This window comes from Columba livia, chromosome 17 (assembly GCF_036013475.1).
Source record: "Columba livia isolate bColLiv1 breed racing homer chromosome 17, bColLiv1.pat.W.v2, whole genome shotgun sequence".
NCBI classification, from domain to species: domain Eukaryota; kingdom Metazoa; phylum Chordata; class Aves; order Columbiformes; family Columbidae; genus Columba; species Columba livia.
This window is the reverse complement of record NC_088618.1, coordinates 4037447-4052182: the sequence shown is the minus strand read 5'-3', so window position 1 is coordinate 4052182 and position 14736 is coordinate 4037447. Positions and strand designations below refer to the sequence as shown.

The following is a 14736-nucleotide window of genomic DNA, read 5'->3' as shown; positions in this document are numbered from 1 at the left end:
GCGGCAACGGGGGGCCCGGTGCCCCGGTACCGCCCTGGGCAAACCCTGCCCTTACCAGCCCCAGGGTTTCCCCCACTTTAGAAAATACAGAAATATATATATTTCCCCCCCCAAAAAATCATTATTTAAAAATTTTTTATCTTTATCGGTTTTATTTAATTTCTGCAGCAGAGGGAGAAAAATACAACACACGACTTGGCTCCAAAAGCAACCAGGACAAGGGCTCAACATCCTTTTTTTTTTTTTTTCTTTAAATTAATTCCTAAATAGGGGTTTGACATGGTTCTAAATTAACCCCTAAACAGGGGCTCCACAGGGGTTTAAATTAACCCCTAACACGATGAGGGATGCAGTTTCAAGAAATCCAGCTTTTAAGTTATTTTTCCCCCTTGAAATTGCTGTGGCAGCTCCATAGGGACGGCAGCGCTCGGGCTGCTCCCTGGGCGGCATCTGTGCATCCAGCACATATATAGGCAGAGAAACTAACAGGTGTCATTATCCTCATTTTCCTGCATTTTTGGACCACTGGGCTTAAAAACACGCCTATAACCCTCACTAGTGCAGGAACAGCCCACAGGATTCCTAGAATTCATTCAGTTTCTAGAGAGAATGGAATGGCGACATTAAAAAGGGAAAATTCATTTTTCTCTGCCTGGATAACCAAAATTTAAAATATCCACTTTCTATTGTCAATTTTATTTCTGCTAATTAGTGCTTAAAACTAAAAAAAAAAAAGCTCACTTCAAGCCATTCCCATGTCCACCGGGAATGCCGTCAGACCTGGCCTGACTCCTCCCGGTTCAAGGGAACCGTGGGGAGGACAGGTTTAGCTTGTAGGAAACAAACTGCGATCTAGCTAAAGTCAGGTCTAGTCTCTGGTTCTCATCTGCACCCAGATCACCTCCCAGGCGTTGACGCAATTGCTCCCAAAGGGGCAGTTTCCACACCGTAGTCCAAAACGTAAAGGAGGCTGGATGGTGCCACCTCCCTCGGTCGGAGCGATGGTCCGAGGGCAAAGCTGGACTGGGAAGAGACTGAACAGACACCTTTGTCTGAACCTTCCCCTTCCTTTCCCCCAGGACAGGGCAGGCACTTCTGTGCCCTGGTCTCCCAGGCAGCTGGGCCACAAACCTCAGGGACAGTCCATGCTACTGTCCCCAGCCCTGCAGGAGCCCCGAAAAAGCCCCAGAGACTAACTGGTTTTCTTCAGGCCAGACAAACTCTGCTCGGGCGGCAGGACCGTCTCGATCTGAAACGACACAAACTGCCCCTTCTTCAGCTTCTTCAGAGAGGTGGCACCACTGTCCCCAAACACGTTGTCTTCCACTTTGAAGGCAAGAGAGGGCAGGCCCCGGCTTTTCCTTTTCACACTCTTCCGCCCCCGCTTGTAGGCTGCCGTCATGTTGGCGATCACCTGCGAAGCAGATTACTTGGGTTTGGCCTCGAGATGCTGATTAAAGATCAACTCGCAGCTGTCTCACGTGAGCTCGGGCAGTGAGTCGGCGCTGCAGTGTGCAAAACTTGGCTTGGCAAGGCCAGGCTGTGCCAGCAAGCGCCAGCTCAGCTCCTTGCACCCCGGGGCAGGGGAGGGACTAAGCAAGGTCTTTTCAGCCTTATTCTCACTAAGCCCAGACTAGGAGACTTTAAGAAACCATGATTTCATGGCTGTGCTCAGAAGAGCTGTTACTTCTCCATCAGTAGAGGGCAGAAGTGGATTGAGGCTGGAGTAACACAGAGCCAAACTAAGCTTTTATCACCTCCTGTTAATTACAGCCCCAAACCTGGCCTGTCTTCAGGTAGGTGCCAGTGACCCGGACACCAGAAGTGCCCTCACAGACAGGGCAGGATGCTTTGGCATTAACCAGAGCTCTGGCTGCCCTGTGCCACACTGTGCATCTCCGCTGCACAAAGGGGAGCTGAGCTGCTGATCCCGAGCTGCCAAAGGGATCCACGGGGAACAGATCCCACATGCCCAACTCCCAGGCCTCCTCCCTTCTGTCCCGTTTTACTGCTGCTGTTCCCTGGCAAGAAGAATCACAGTCCAGGTGGGATCAGAGAGGACCACATAACCCTGACTGAGTCTAAGAAACGACAGAGCAAACAAAGCACTTGAGCCTTGTCTATTATTTTTTGGCACAAGCACTTCGCAGGGGACACTGAGGTCATTTTTCAAGTCAGCAAAACAAGAAATGGAGAGACAAAATGAACTTGCCCAAGGTCAGCTAGCGTGGCAGAGACACTCAGGAACGGAATGCCGGCCTTGCTCCCCAAACCCAGCTGTGCCCACTGGGCCACTCACCTCCATGGCAGCCCCAACCTTCTCAGTTTATCTCCTCCCATTTTGGGGCAGGGTTACTTCTAACATTCTTAATTACACAGTGTGTCCCTAAAGGCTTTTTGTCCCTGCTTAAGGACAGACACCCTTGGCTGATTTGAGATGCAGATGACAAGGCAGGTGCTGGGCGCAGCTCTCATTAGCCGTGACAGCGTAAGCCAGTCCCCCGTGTTTCATCACACAGCTCTGAGCAGCAACACCACCAGCTTCACGTGGCACCAAACAGTGTCAGCTCAGAGGGTACAGCTCTGCTCCTGCTGCCCTGGGCACATACTGAGGTGCCAGCAGCCACCTCTTCTCCCAGGCCAGGCCTGTGGAGTCTCAGGCAAGAGCTTAACCAGCTTCTGCCTCACTCGTGCCCAGCAGGACACACGGCTCCCTGCCACACTCGAGCCTGTCAGCTGCCTGCTGTGCCCGGTGACAAGACAGAGCAGGCAAAGGACGCCTGTGAGGTGGCATTTCTGGACAACTGGGGCCAGGGGCTCTGAGTGCCTGAGCAGGAACATGCTGTGGCACGATCATCACAGTGGCAAATCCCTCCTGTCCCTCACACAGCCTGGGGCAAGTGACCCTGCAGGGAGCCCAGCTGCAAAATGATTTCAAGGCACTCTAAGACTTACAATCTCTTTCACCGCGTTCTGCTGCTCTTGAACTGCGGCCGTGAATGGTGGGAGGCCATCTGCCTTACCGGAGTTAGCTCCCTGCTCTTTGGAGTCCTTGACAAAACCCACCTGCAAGAAACAGATATCTGGGTGTCACCCTGCAACCGCGCCAGCAGCAAACCACCTACCAGGCTCTCCTTTGTCAAGAAGTTACCTCAGACGACAGGCACACGTATCTGTTGAACATGAGGAAAAAGGGGGTGTACTTCGTGACGGAGTTGACCGAGGTGCGGAAATCGAAGAGCACAGGGTCGAGATGGGTGTCCCATTCGCTGGGCTTCTCGTTCACCACGCTGCAGATGGAGGATTTGAGCACCTCGGCGCTGCGGTCATCCAGGCCTGCGCAGTCTGCAGGGTCCGCGGGAGTGAGGATCTGCGAGATGTTCCAGCGCTCGCACAAATGCCGGCTGACCTGGAAAGGCAGGGGCTCATGGTCACAGCACCGTCCCTGTGCTGCTCAGCAGAAAAAGCTCCCCAGAAAAGTCAGAGCCTGACAAAATGTTTTGCAATGACTGTTGCTGTGCTTGAGGCTTCACGCAGCACTGGGAAGCTGGGTTAATCCCAGGGTGGGTCAGGAATCTCAGGGATGTCATCTCACAGGACCTTCCTTTCCAAGCAGGATGGCAGCAGCGTGGCTGGAGGACTCACACCACAGAGCCGCAACCTTAAATCCCTAACACGGCAAGACCACCGGCAAATAATCTGCTGCTGGCAACAGGGCTGGGGCAGGGAGAAGACAGCATCAGCTCCTTGACAGCACACTGCAGATCTGCCTTCGGGTCCCACTGCCCAAAAGTCCTGCTCAACATCACATTGCTTTTCCCCAAATGATCCAGCACCAGACTTACCTCCTCACAGAAGTCCCACGTCTGACCGGCATAAATGTTCTTGGATGCTCCAAACCTGAATAAAAGAGGACACGCAACTGGTTTTACTCCATCAGCTGCAGGGTAGAGCTAGGGAAGTTCAACCCATGTGAGAAACGGGACAGAAAATGGACAGATGCTTTCAGTGGAGCTGGTGCTCACCTCCCCAAGAGCAGAGAGCGGTCTGCTGGCTCCACCCATTCCAAAACAGCCAAGCCTGTTTGCTTCGGCATGATAAGGCAGCAGAAAAAACAAGCAAAGTTTCTCACCCTGAACGCAAACCTCTGCTGGCCACATGCGCTTTCCACAAGGACAATGTCATGTGGTGACCTGTACCACGTGAGCACAAACTTTCTGGGCACGGGGGTGGTTTAAAACTTCTGCAGACAATGGGGGCACCAGCTCTTTTGGCCTTGGAGCTACTTAGAGAACCGCTTCTGCCTCTTTCTCCCCTTCCCTGATAAGAAGAGAACAGGCTCTTCCCAAGAACCCTGTAAAGAGCAGCTGAGAGGCTGCACAGCCTCTCCTGCAAAAAGGGAGACTTCCTGCTCTTGTGGGAACCATCTCATGGACGTTGCAACACACATCCTAGTGTGCCCCATCTCACCAGAGGTGCAATGTAACCAAAAGCAGAAGAGCCCACCTGTAAAAAATTGTAGCCAAGGCTTTAGCCACTGCTAAGGGATCTTTCTTCTGCAGAGGAGCCGCCTCAACCCACTTACTGAAGTAGTCGGTCACAAGGAGGACATGCGTATTGCTCTGGCTCGTCTCAGGAAAAGGTCCTGCGTCAACAAGCGTCACGAAAAATCAGTGTGATGCCGTAATATCACCCGAATGAGGAAAGTTAAAAACCCAGCCCAGCAAAACAATGACTGTGAAAATGAGCACGACTCTCTTCTGCAATGTCATTCGGCCAGTGCATTTCTGTGACCTCTGTCAGCAAAAATACACCCACTGCAGCCTCAGTTCTGGGAAGTAACGCATGCCCACAGCTCCTGTTGTGTGTGGAGAGGGAGCTGAGCTAGTCAGTGGACCAGGCTGCGCCTCAGGCGGCTGCTGTGGCCTCCCTGGCAGCTCCTCGCCTCAGAGGAAGGTACTTCCACTCACACACAGCAGTCAGTCTGTTATGTTTCCCGACAGCCAGTGTGGAAGCCTTGAAAAAACTGCCTATCAGCTGCAAACACTCACCGTGAATGTCTAATCCCAGCACCTCCCAGGGTGACTCCACTTTGACAGGCCTTGCTTTCCGCGATACAGTCTTGTTGTGCTCTGCGTTCTGGCACGTTTCACACATTTTGATCTGGAAAGGGAGAAGACTTATCAAAGGACTTTAAAATATGCTGATGAATTCTGTCAGATTCAGACTGGACAGGTTATGAAGGGATGAGAGGGACATCACGTCTGAGCAGCTCCCTTCTACCCAGTTAAAATAGTGGGGTGCACGAAAAAGACGACAAAACACAACAGGCTGACACAGCTCTCCTTTCACAAAACTAACCCGACAGCTTTCTCTGGCGCAATAACCAATTTTCGCAACGTGGCCTATAGCTAAGACATTTATCACCCTGTTCCTAGGCAAATATTTACTGTATTTTAAACTTCCGCTGGCAAGAAAAATCATCAGCCCTAGGATGCCGGAGGAGCACGGGCTGCTTGGACCGTGCAACACAACCACACTCTTGCAGAGCCCTGCTGCAGGGAACGTTTGGCAATAAAACAGGTTAAAAGCAGCTGCGGAGAGCCAGGGGAAACACTGAGCTCCTCCTGTTACTGGAGTTTAGGGAACTGGCAGCTCTGGCAGGAATCCAGCCTGCTCAAAGCTGAACCCAGCACTCTTCCAAACAACCCCACATCGGCCAGAACTGCCCTGCACAAGGACACCTACCTGTGCAGGGTTCCTGACGCTCAGGGGAAAGACATCCAATCTATCCAGCTGCCTCGGGACGTTCCAACAGTTTCACCTGCAGAGTTACTTAGTGCATCAAAGCAACAGGCACTAGAAACAAGATCATCCCTGCATCAGGGCTCTTCTAGCTGCCCACTGCGCGCTGCTGCCTGAACGTCCTGGGAAATACCGGTGTCACTCACACCGTCCGTGCTCTCAACTTACCCAGTCCACAACATCCTTCACAATCCCCAGCCAGTAGTACCGGCTCTGAATCCGGTGCACGGTCTTCTTCTGGCCTAGGTGGTTCCCAATTTCGGTGAAATGGCTTTCCAGAAAGACCTGACGCCTCCGTTCGGGATCCACAATCACCTCCCGCTTTTCCTCCTTCTTGGGTCCCACATAGTAGAGGCAGCCGCCTGTGGATGTGAGAGGTTTATCTAAACCATGGTCCTTTCAGCTCATCAGTGCCAGTGAAAGGGTCATTTTCTACAGTGGGAAGAACAGGTGAGACATAGCAAAGGGGAACTGTGGCCTTGGGAGCTTCAGCAACACCTCTGGAGAAGCTGCTAAACTGCAATCACCCCCAAATAAACCCAGCGGCCTCTTTTCTGCACCCAGAGCTAAGCGAAACCCTCTGCCACAATAAAGCCACCTGGGTCTCCGGCAGCCAGCCCTGTCCTACCCAGCCCACTGTGCGCTGCTGCCACCCCAGGCTGCTGAGATCCCCGCTCTGTGCCCCAAAAGTGATGCCCATGCCCAGCGACAGCAGAACAGGGGCAGTGGGTACCAGTCATGGTGCATCCCGGGGCTGACCCTCTGCAAAGGGTGATAAATCACAGAATCATTTTGGTTGGAAAAGACCCTCAAGATCATCAACTGTTAACTCAACCCTGGCACTAACTCACGTCCCTGAGAACCTCATCTTTGTCTGTCCAACCCTCCAGGGCTGGTGACTCCAGCACTGCCCTGGGCAGCCTGTTCCAATGCCCCACAGCCCTTTGGGGAAGAAATTGTTCCCAGATCCAACCTCAACCTCCCCTGGCGCAACTTGAGGCCGATTCCTCTGCTCCTGGCGCTTGTTCCTGGGGAGCAGAGCCCGACCCCCCTGGCTCCAAGCTCCTTTCAGGCAGTTCAGAGATCAGAAGGTCTCCCCTCAGCTCCTGTTCTCCAGCTGAACCCCCAGGTCCCTCAGCCGCTCCATCACACTTGTGCTCCAGCCCCTCACCAGCTCCGTTCCCTTCTCCCAGCTCGCTCCAGCACCTCAAGGGATTTCTTATCGTGGGGGTCTCCACTACAAAAGCCACATAGCCCCCCGTGCTGCGGGGAGGGCACACCTGGGGGGCCCGGCACCCTTTGCCTTCCCGCAGCGGGTCACGGTCATTGTCACTGTTACTGTCACTGTGTTCCCCCCGCCCGCTCCGCCCCGTCTCCCCCGCGGAGGCCACGGCCAAGGGCACGGCGGGCGCTGCCGCTGGGTCCCCCCGCCCCGCCCGGGCTGTCCCGCTCGGGTCCCCACCGTCGACGACGAATTTCTGCGCGTAGCGCTTGAGGTTCTTCCTCTTGATGGAGCAGAAGCTGGGCGGGAAGCAGCCCTCGGCCAGCAGCCGGTAAATGTCCTCGAACTTGCTGCTGGGGCCGCACGACTCGGCCGCCACCACCTCCTCCTCGGCCACCTGCAGCGCCGAGTCCATGGCCAGCATGGGCCGGGCGGGACCCCGGGGCTGGCCCCGCCGGGCGCGCCCCCGCTCCGCGCGCACAGCGGCAGCGCGCCCGGGCGCGGGCACGGCGCTGGCTCGGAGGGACCGTCTGCAAATAACCCTGGGCGGCCGCTGCCGTCTCGAGTAGACCCGGCCCCGCTCCTCAGCAGCACTAACGCCCGCCAACGGAGCGGCTGTCCCGGCCGTGGCGCCGCCACCGAAGTGACCAAAAAACCCCACAAAACTGGAAAAAACGGGCAAGTTTCACCTACCCTCGTTTTTCTCCCAGTTCAGAATTTGCCGACGAGCCCTCCCTCACGCCGGCTCGGCCGGAAGCGGCGCGCCCCGCGGTGCGGCGGAGCCATTTGGCGGCGGGACCCACGCCAGGTGCCTCCTGCCCCGGCTGCCGGCGGGAAACATGTCCGCGGGCCGCCCGTTCCTGGCCTGCGCCTGCTTCTTCTCCGACAACATCTTCGTGGGGCGCTACGGGCTGCACGTCCGGTACCGGGACGAGGCGCAGCTCCGCCGCGAGCACGGGCGGGTAACGGCGGGGCGGGGGCACCCCCAGCCGGGCACGGCGGCGGCCGAGGCCGGGCGGCGGGTGACGGGCCCCGTGTGTTGCAGGCGCTGCGGGAGCGGGGCTGCAGGAGTGACCGCGAGTTCGAGACCACGCTGCGGGAGGTGAGAGCGGGAGAGCCCGGCCGAGCGGCCCACCGACCCCCTCAGGGGTTCCCCTTCACCTGAGGGGTTTCCACACACACGGGGGGGTGTGAAGGGAACCAGGGGGAACGGGGCTCGGCTCTCCAGAGAAGACCGATGAGAAAAATCCCCCCCAGGTTCCTGGACGCTGCCAGTGCTGGGTTAGCATTGGCTGCACCCTTCAAGTAAATGCTGTAATTCACCAGGTTATGGAAAAACGTCCCCCAGTGTGCTTCCTGGGTTCAGCCAACTGCTCCCAGCGCCCTTCTGGTTTGTCTTTCCTTGGCCCTTCTTTTGGCGGTTATTTTTAAAAAGTGCCTTGAGAGGGGATCACCCAGGGATCCTACAGAGCTCCAGGGAGAGATCAATGTCATTTCTTTCCAGGGACAGAGATCTGTCACAGAGCCTGCTCCAGTTTTACCTGACACTAATGTGGACAGACAGGTTCTTTTAGAGATCTTTATCAGGATGATGCTGGTGCTAAATCATAGCTACAATTAGTATCCTGTTAAGAAAACAAAGCTTTATGATTAGTGTAGCCCAGGATTCTTTTATTTGAATGACACAACTTCTACAAGCAAAATCAAAGTAGCACAATAAGCAGCACAATACAGAATTTGTAATACAACTTAACTCAGGATTTCTAGATCTTAACTTGTAATTTTGAATCCCCTAGATCCTAGTTTAATCTAACTTACAATTTCTAATCACCTGGACCCTCTGCAGATCAGGTCAGATCTTAATACATGTTTTGTTGTTCCTATATAACCATCACGATCTAGACTCAAAAAATAATCACATAAAAGATGATGAGATACTCAGTTCCACTCACCAGGGTCAGGAGCAAGGGGTACTGGTCACACCCTCCCTCCTTTATTTTCTAAGGAATGTTATAAACTGATCTCAGGGGGTTATTAAATAGGAAGAGCTGCCTGAATCAGCTGCTACTACAGCTGCTTCCTCTGAAATGACAGATTAGCCTGTCCCCACAACACTTAGCAGTAATCCCTTCATGACAAGTCTTGTCTCCCTCCCAGCGAATGTCTTTATTTTGGACAATGGTTTATTGTCAGAACATAAGCTGGACTCTTAAAGCGTAGGCCAGCGATTCATGAGGCGTCAGAATGCCTGAAAGGGCTAAAATCTCACAGCTCCACTTGACACATCCACAGAAAGACTCCAGTTATTTTTTTTAAGCCACCCATAAAGAGAAAGCTTCTCAAATCCCTCTTAGGCGTTTGGCTTTTCAGATATTTATTGGACTTGTCTTGACTACAGCAAAGAGGAGCTATACACTCTGTCTCCCAGAGGTTTAAAATGATAAGCAAATTCCTGGAACTGTTTTAGTTATCCCTTTTGATTTTCTAATGATATGCTCTATTCTTTTACTTATAGATCGAGGCAGAAGTGCAGAGAAGAAAACAGTTAATTCATCAGTCAGTGGAACGCAAAGCTGTCATCTCAAAGTGCTACAAACAAAAACACCCCGAAGTGTATGTTCTGCAGGTAGGTGGGATGTTTGGGATCTGTTTTGCACCCAATGAGTTTCCTCATGGTTTATTTTAGCAGTGGGAAGCCCTCTGCTCGGGATTGCTCAATGTGCTAGAGCTGGACCGAATTAAAACCGAAGTATAGCATACTAAAACTGGATTTAAAACTTTCCCAGTGTGATGTTCCCAGTGTGATGTTCTCCAGGCAAGATTACATCTGAGGTACAGCCAGATAAGGGTCATTCCATATCGAAGCTGCGCCCGCCCCAGTACTGTACTCACAATACCATTAGTCATTTAGAACTAACACATTGTTGCAGCAAACAGGTCTAACAAACAGCCACAGAAATCAGCCTTTATGGGCTTAGCACAGACTAGTGTGACTGCCAGCCCTGCTCCCTAGACTCTGCATGTTTTCCTGTGGCTGCCTGGAAATCCACTTCCCTCTTGGGCTGTAAGACTGCACAAGATAATTGTGTTTGTGTCCTTTTATCATCTTTCCCTTGATGCCAGGATTCATTCCTGGCCCCAGATTTTCTAGAAATCGTGAGATACTGCACATCACCAGATGCTGATCTCCACGGCCTCCTGCGCTACATCGAGTCCTTCTCAGGTAAAGAAAACAACTCATCAGCCACAAAGATCTCCACATGTGACACTGCAGCTCCAGCAACGACAGCTCATTTCAAGCCCTGATTTAATCACTCAGATTTGACACACAGCCGAGATAAACAGGATGTTATTTTCTGCTTGACGAGGGTCTCTGGAGAGGCAGGACTGTGCAGCAGTTGTGCTCCAGATGAGATCCTGATTTCTGCTTTTCCAGTCCCAGGCTGCCCGTGTCTCACCAGAGGCTCTGGCTGCAGCAGGGCTGGGGTTTTGGTACCACAACCTCTTGGGGAGCCAGCTGAAAGAACACTCTTAGTCCAGGGAGCTTGGTTTTCCCTCCCCAAGTGCTTTAACATTTCAAACAATCCCTGTTGGTTAGTCTGAGCTGAAATAGTTTCAGTCTGGATGTCAGTCTCTTAAAAAGAGATCTGGGTTTTCAGCTTCCCTGGGGGCATCCGGGAAGCTCTCTCCCTACCAGGAACGCTGAAAATATGTAGAGGCAAAGCTGCAAAGTTTCCTCCTTTTCTCAAGGCAAAAAAGACGCAAATGTTGTGTACATGCTGGGCTCCTGGAGATGTCCAGGGCACCATTTCCAGACACACAGGTCTTCCATGCTGGCTTTATCTCAGCTTCTCTCGATACTGAGCTCCCCTTGCACAGACCTTTAGGGGTCTACCCTGAGAGGTGGCTCAGAAGGACTGGTCCTCCCGGGACAGGGCTGGATGAGAGAATCCCCTGTCACCCCCTAAATGACCCTGAGTCTCCTCCCACCAGGCAGCTGTTGACTCCCCACTCTCCCTCTAGATTCTCAAAACATTTCCTTAGCACACCCAGCTGGCATTTAGATCAGTACCAGCTTTCCTGACTGGATGGGGAAGCCTGGGAACAAGGGTCCAACATGAAGAACAACAAACACATCCCAGAGCTGATCCTGGGGAGCAGTTCCTGTGCCTGAGCACAAAACGAAGTGCGTGGGTCCCGCGTTCCCACTGACACGGCACAGCCCGACAGCCGAGGATACTCTCACCTCCTATTTTCCCCAACAAACAGCATCTCCCTTCTCTTCACAGACAAGAGGATCTATCGACTCCCGGTGTTCACAGAGGAGTTCTGCCAAGCCTTTGTGGATGAGCTGGAGAACTTTGAGCAGTCGGACATGCCTAAAGGCCGGCCCAACTCCATGAATAACTATGGGGTAGGACTCGCTGCCTCTCGTGCTTCTTTGGGGAAGCATTCACAAGCAGATTCCATTTACCTCCTCATGGGGAAGCATTCACAAGCAGATTCCATTTACCTCCTCACTTCACACTCCTTTCCCTTTCAAAGGGCCTGTAATTTGAGCACAGCGCAGTTTGAGTACAGCCCCTGTGAGGTGAAAGGGTTGAGAGAATGTGTGTTACACAGAGAAAAGAACAGGGGAATGCAAGCGGATGGGAATTGGTATCTCAGAGCAAAGAGTACCTTGTATTTAAGCAACGCACATTTATATTAAGGAGCCGACTTTTAAAGAACACTCAACTTTTGATCTTACTCTGTTCCTCCTCACTTTCCACCTTATCCTCCTTCCTTTGCCTGTAGCTGGAGCCTTTGCTCCTCAGTTCTTCATCAGAGCCAGCAGTAGGGTTGGAAGGGAACACAACAACCGTGCAGCAGCTCTGATGAAGCAGCAGATGTGGTTGGGCAGCTGTTCCCATCTCCTTTCTTTGAGACAGGTTTTGCTGAATGAGCTTGGGATGGACGAAACTTTCATCACACCCCTGCGTGAGAAATACCTGCGGCCCATAACGGCGCTGCTTTATCCCGACCTGGGGGGCTCCTGTCTGGACAGCCACAAAGCCTTTGTTGTCAAGTACTCGCTACACGAAGATCTGGATCTGAGCTCTCACTATGACAATGCAGAAGTCACCTTAAACGTTTCACTGGGAAAAGACTTCACAGAAGGAAACTTGTACTTTGGGGATTTCAACCAGGTACTGAGCATGTTCCTAATTTGGATCCTGATTCTCTTCCTCACTGCCCACTCACCCCAAAGTTTCAAGGCATTAACTGTGTTTGAAAAACAATTATTCACCTCTGATGGTCAAACTTTCTCTGTCCCTTCCCCCTTTATTTGAATGTCTTGGTTATACAGGAGCCTTTTCTACTTGTTGAGGAAGTTCCTTCTCTCTAGGTTTCCCACAGCAGAGACTCAGGGACAGATTCCAGAAATTCTTCTAAAAGTATATAATTTGTGAGGCGCAGCACAGAGCAGCTTGAGCCAGTGCCTCCTGAAGGAGACCCTCAGCAGAAAAAACACCTTGGACAATTGCACCCCCACAGTCCCAGCCCCCACCCCCCATGTGTCACTTTGGGCCAACTGCAAAATTAAAATCTGGAGTCTCCCTGTTCTTCATTTGATCCCCTAATTTTCATTAGAGGGGTTGTCATTAAAGCTCTGACCTTACGTTGTTATTTTGCATCTGCAGCTGGAGAAAACAAGCTCTGTCAGACCCATGCTGTTCCTTCACTTCTCTCCAGAGACGCAGCTCCCCTTATCTTCCCGTTTGAAAACTCTGGCCTTTTTTACTTAAAGCAGAAAGTTTAAAGGTTCACAACTTGCAGAAGTTATGCTGAGCAAATGCCATATAAGCAATTTCTAACCAAGCTCTGTAAGAAGCAGTACACCCAGTACTTCAGTAAGCTCTGGCAGTCTATTCCCCAACACTGCTACAAGTACATTACCAATAATCAAGCTAATTGCAGCCAATTCAAAGAGAGGACAGAGACAGCTATTGCAGTAGAAGCTGGAGTGACACAAACCAGTCATTCCCCAGCTGCAATAAAGAACAGGGAGGTGCTGAGAGAGAAGTAATCTATTTCAGATGAGACTTAAACCTAAATCCCCAGCCCCTGCTTCCTGGCAAGGAGGGTAAAAGCACCCTTACACTGGTAAACCAGAGGTTTTTGAATGAAACTGCCTTTAAATTCCCTCTGGACCTGGAACTGCGAGTGTTTTACTTGGAAACAGTTGTACAAAACCACTGCTGAAGCAGCTGCATTTCAGAGGTGCAGTGAGTCCTCCACGTCATTCTCTGGGTGATGTGGGTGAAGAGGTGATAAGTCTCACCTGCCTGAGCATCGTTCTGCTGGGGATTTTCTGGGCTAACGCTGTATCCACCTCCCTTTGTTCCAGGATCCTGCACCCGTGCCAAAGTACATAGAGATCGAACACGTGGGAGCCCACGGGCTGCTACACCGAGGAGGGCAGATCCACGGGGCGCTGCCCATCGCCTCCGGGGAACGCTGGAACCTCATCGTTTGGATGAGATCATCCACCATCCGCAACCAGCTCTGCCCCATGTGCAACAAGAAGCCTGAGCTGGTAGAAGCAGAAGGGTTTGGGGACGGGTTCACAGAATCCCTTGAGGATGATGTGCCCGAGACTGTGGACCTCTGTTCCTTGTGGTAGCAAATACTAGAGCCTGTTTTCTCCAGACCAAGCTGCCTCAAGATCCTTTCCAGCCTCCCTGTCTGCACTAACAGGCTCTTTGACTCATGCAAGAAGTAGCATCACTTCAAAAGTGATTTAAACCCAATCCAACCAGGGGAGGCAGTTGCTTAGAGAGCAGAGAGCTGGTACCCAAGCTCACCAGGTCACACAAAGACTCTGTAAATATTTTAATGTTTATGGGGAAAACACCCAAAGCTGCTCAGCCCTTTAAAGAGCTCAGTGCCAACAGCAGGATTACAGTCCCACTGTAAACAGAAAGAACAGAACAATAAAACCCCACACTTACCTCTGCTGTCCACAGGAACTCCTCTCATCAGCCCAGGGAAGTGCTTTTTGTTACTGGGTCAGTGAAGGATCTGCTTAAAACTGAGACACAGGTGATTGACAACAGGTTGCTGTGAGTGGTGTGGAATTATCATCACCTGAGGTTTACAGAAACAGGCTTTAGAGACAAAGCTCTGGGAGCCACCTGCAACATGGCAAAACTCCCAGAGGAAGGCGAGAGTGTACATTCACTCCCTTCCTTCAGCTATGTGAGCAGGTAGATATATAAAACAACCATCTCCAGCTGGGTGCAACGGGCAGGCCAGGGACTTCATCTGGCACCAGGATCCGCAGCAGCCGGTGCGTGAGGAGGGTCGAGCGCTTTCCCCATCTCACCGCCCGCTGGCCGAAATCACAGCCTCTCCCATCCACAAAATGAATTAAAGAAGCCAAATATCTTTTAATTTGGTCGCTCCATTTGGCTCTGTGGAATGTGAATTGTATCTATTTGACATACCCATATAACACCGCATTTATAAAGGGCTTTTTTCATTCTTTCATTCAACGGCAATAATTGCAGCATGTAGGCTTTGAAAAGTTGAAGGTGTTGGGCTTTGCTCCCCAGGAACAAGCACCAGGAGCAGAGGAAACGGCCTCAAGTTGCGCCAGGGAAGGCTGAGGTTGAATCTTGGAACAATTTCTTCCCCAAAGGGCTGTGGGGCATTGGAACAGGCTG

General features: G+C 52.0%; 2 protein-coding genes and 1 long non-coding RNA gene across 3 annotated transcripts; 1 reads left to right on the top strand and 2 right to left on the bottom strand.

Moving 5' to 3' along the window:
* Positions 1-132: 132 nt before the first annotated feature.
* LOC102089605 (gypsy retrotransposon integrase-like protein 1) lies at positions 133-7686 on the bottom strand. The gene is made up of 8 exons (XM_065033441.1): positions 7268-7686; positions 5974-6167; positions 5052-5163; positions 4507-4645; positions 3846-3900; positions 3152-3409; positions 2956-3066; positions 133-1414 (listed from the first exon to the last, which is right to left on the bottom strand). Exons 1-8 carry the CDS (start codon positions 7449-7451, stop codon positions 1193-1195), a joined length of 1275 nt encoding a protein of 424 aa, XP_064889513.1. The 5' UTR covers positions 7452-7686; the 3' UTR covers positions 133-1192.
* Positions 7687-7772: 86 nt separating this feature from the next.
* Positions 7773-14021, top strand: OGFOD2 (2-oxoglutarate and iron dependent oxygenase domain containing 2). The gene is made up of 7 exons (XM_065033440.1): positions 7773-7989; positions 8073-8129; positions 9543-9653; positions 10151-10250; positions 11317-11441; positions 11959-12216; positions 13419-14021. Exons 1-7 carry the CDS (start codon positions 7867-7869, stop codon positions 13692-13694), a joined length of 1050 nt encoding a protein of 349 aa, XP_064889512.1. The 5' UTR covers positions 7773-7866; the 3' UTR covers positions 13695-14021.
* On the bottom strand, positions 8678-11650 carry LOC135575631 (uncharacterized). Its single transcript, XR_010466773.1, has 2 exons — positions 11541-11650; positions 8678-11501 (listed from the first exon to the last, which is right to left on the bottom strand). It is a non-coding gene; the product is annotated as an uncharacterized LOC135575631 (long non-coding RNA).
* Positions 14022-14736: the final 715 nt, after the last annotated feature.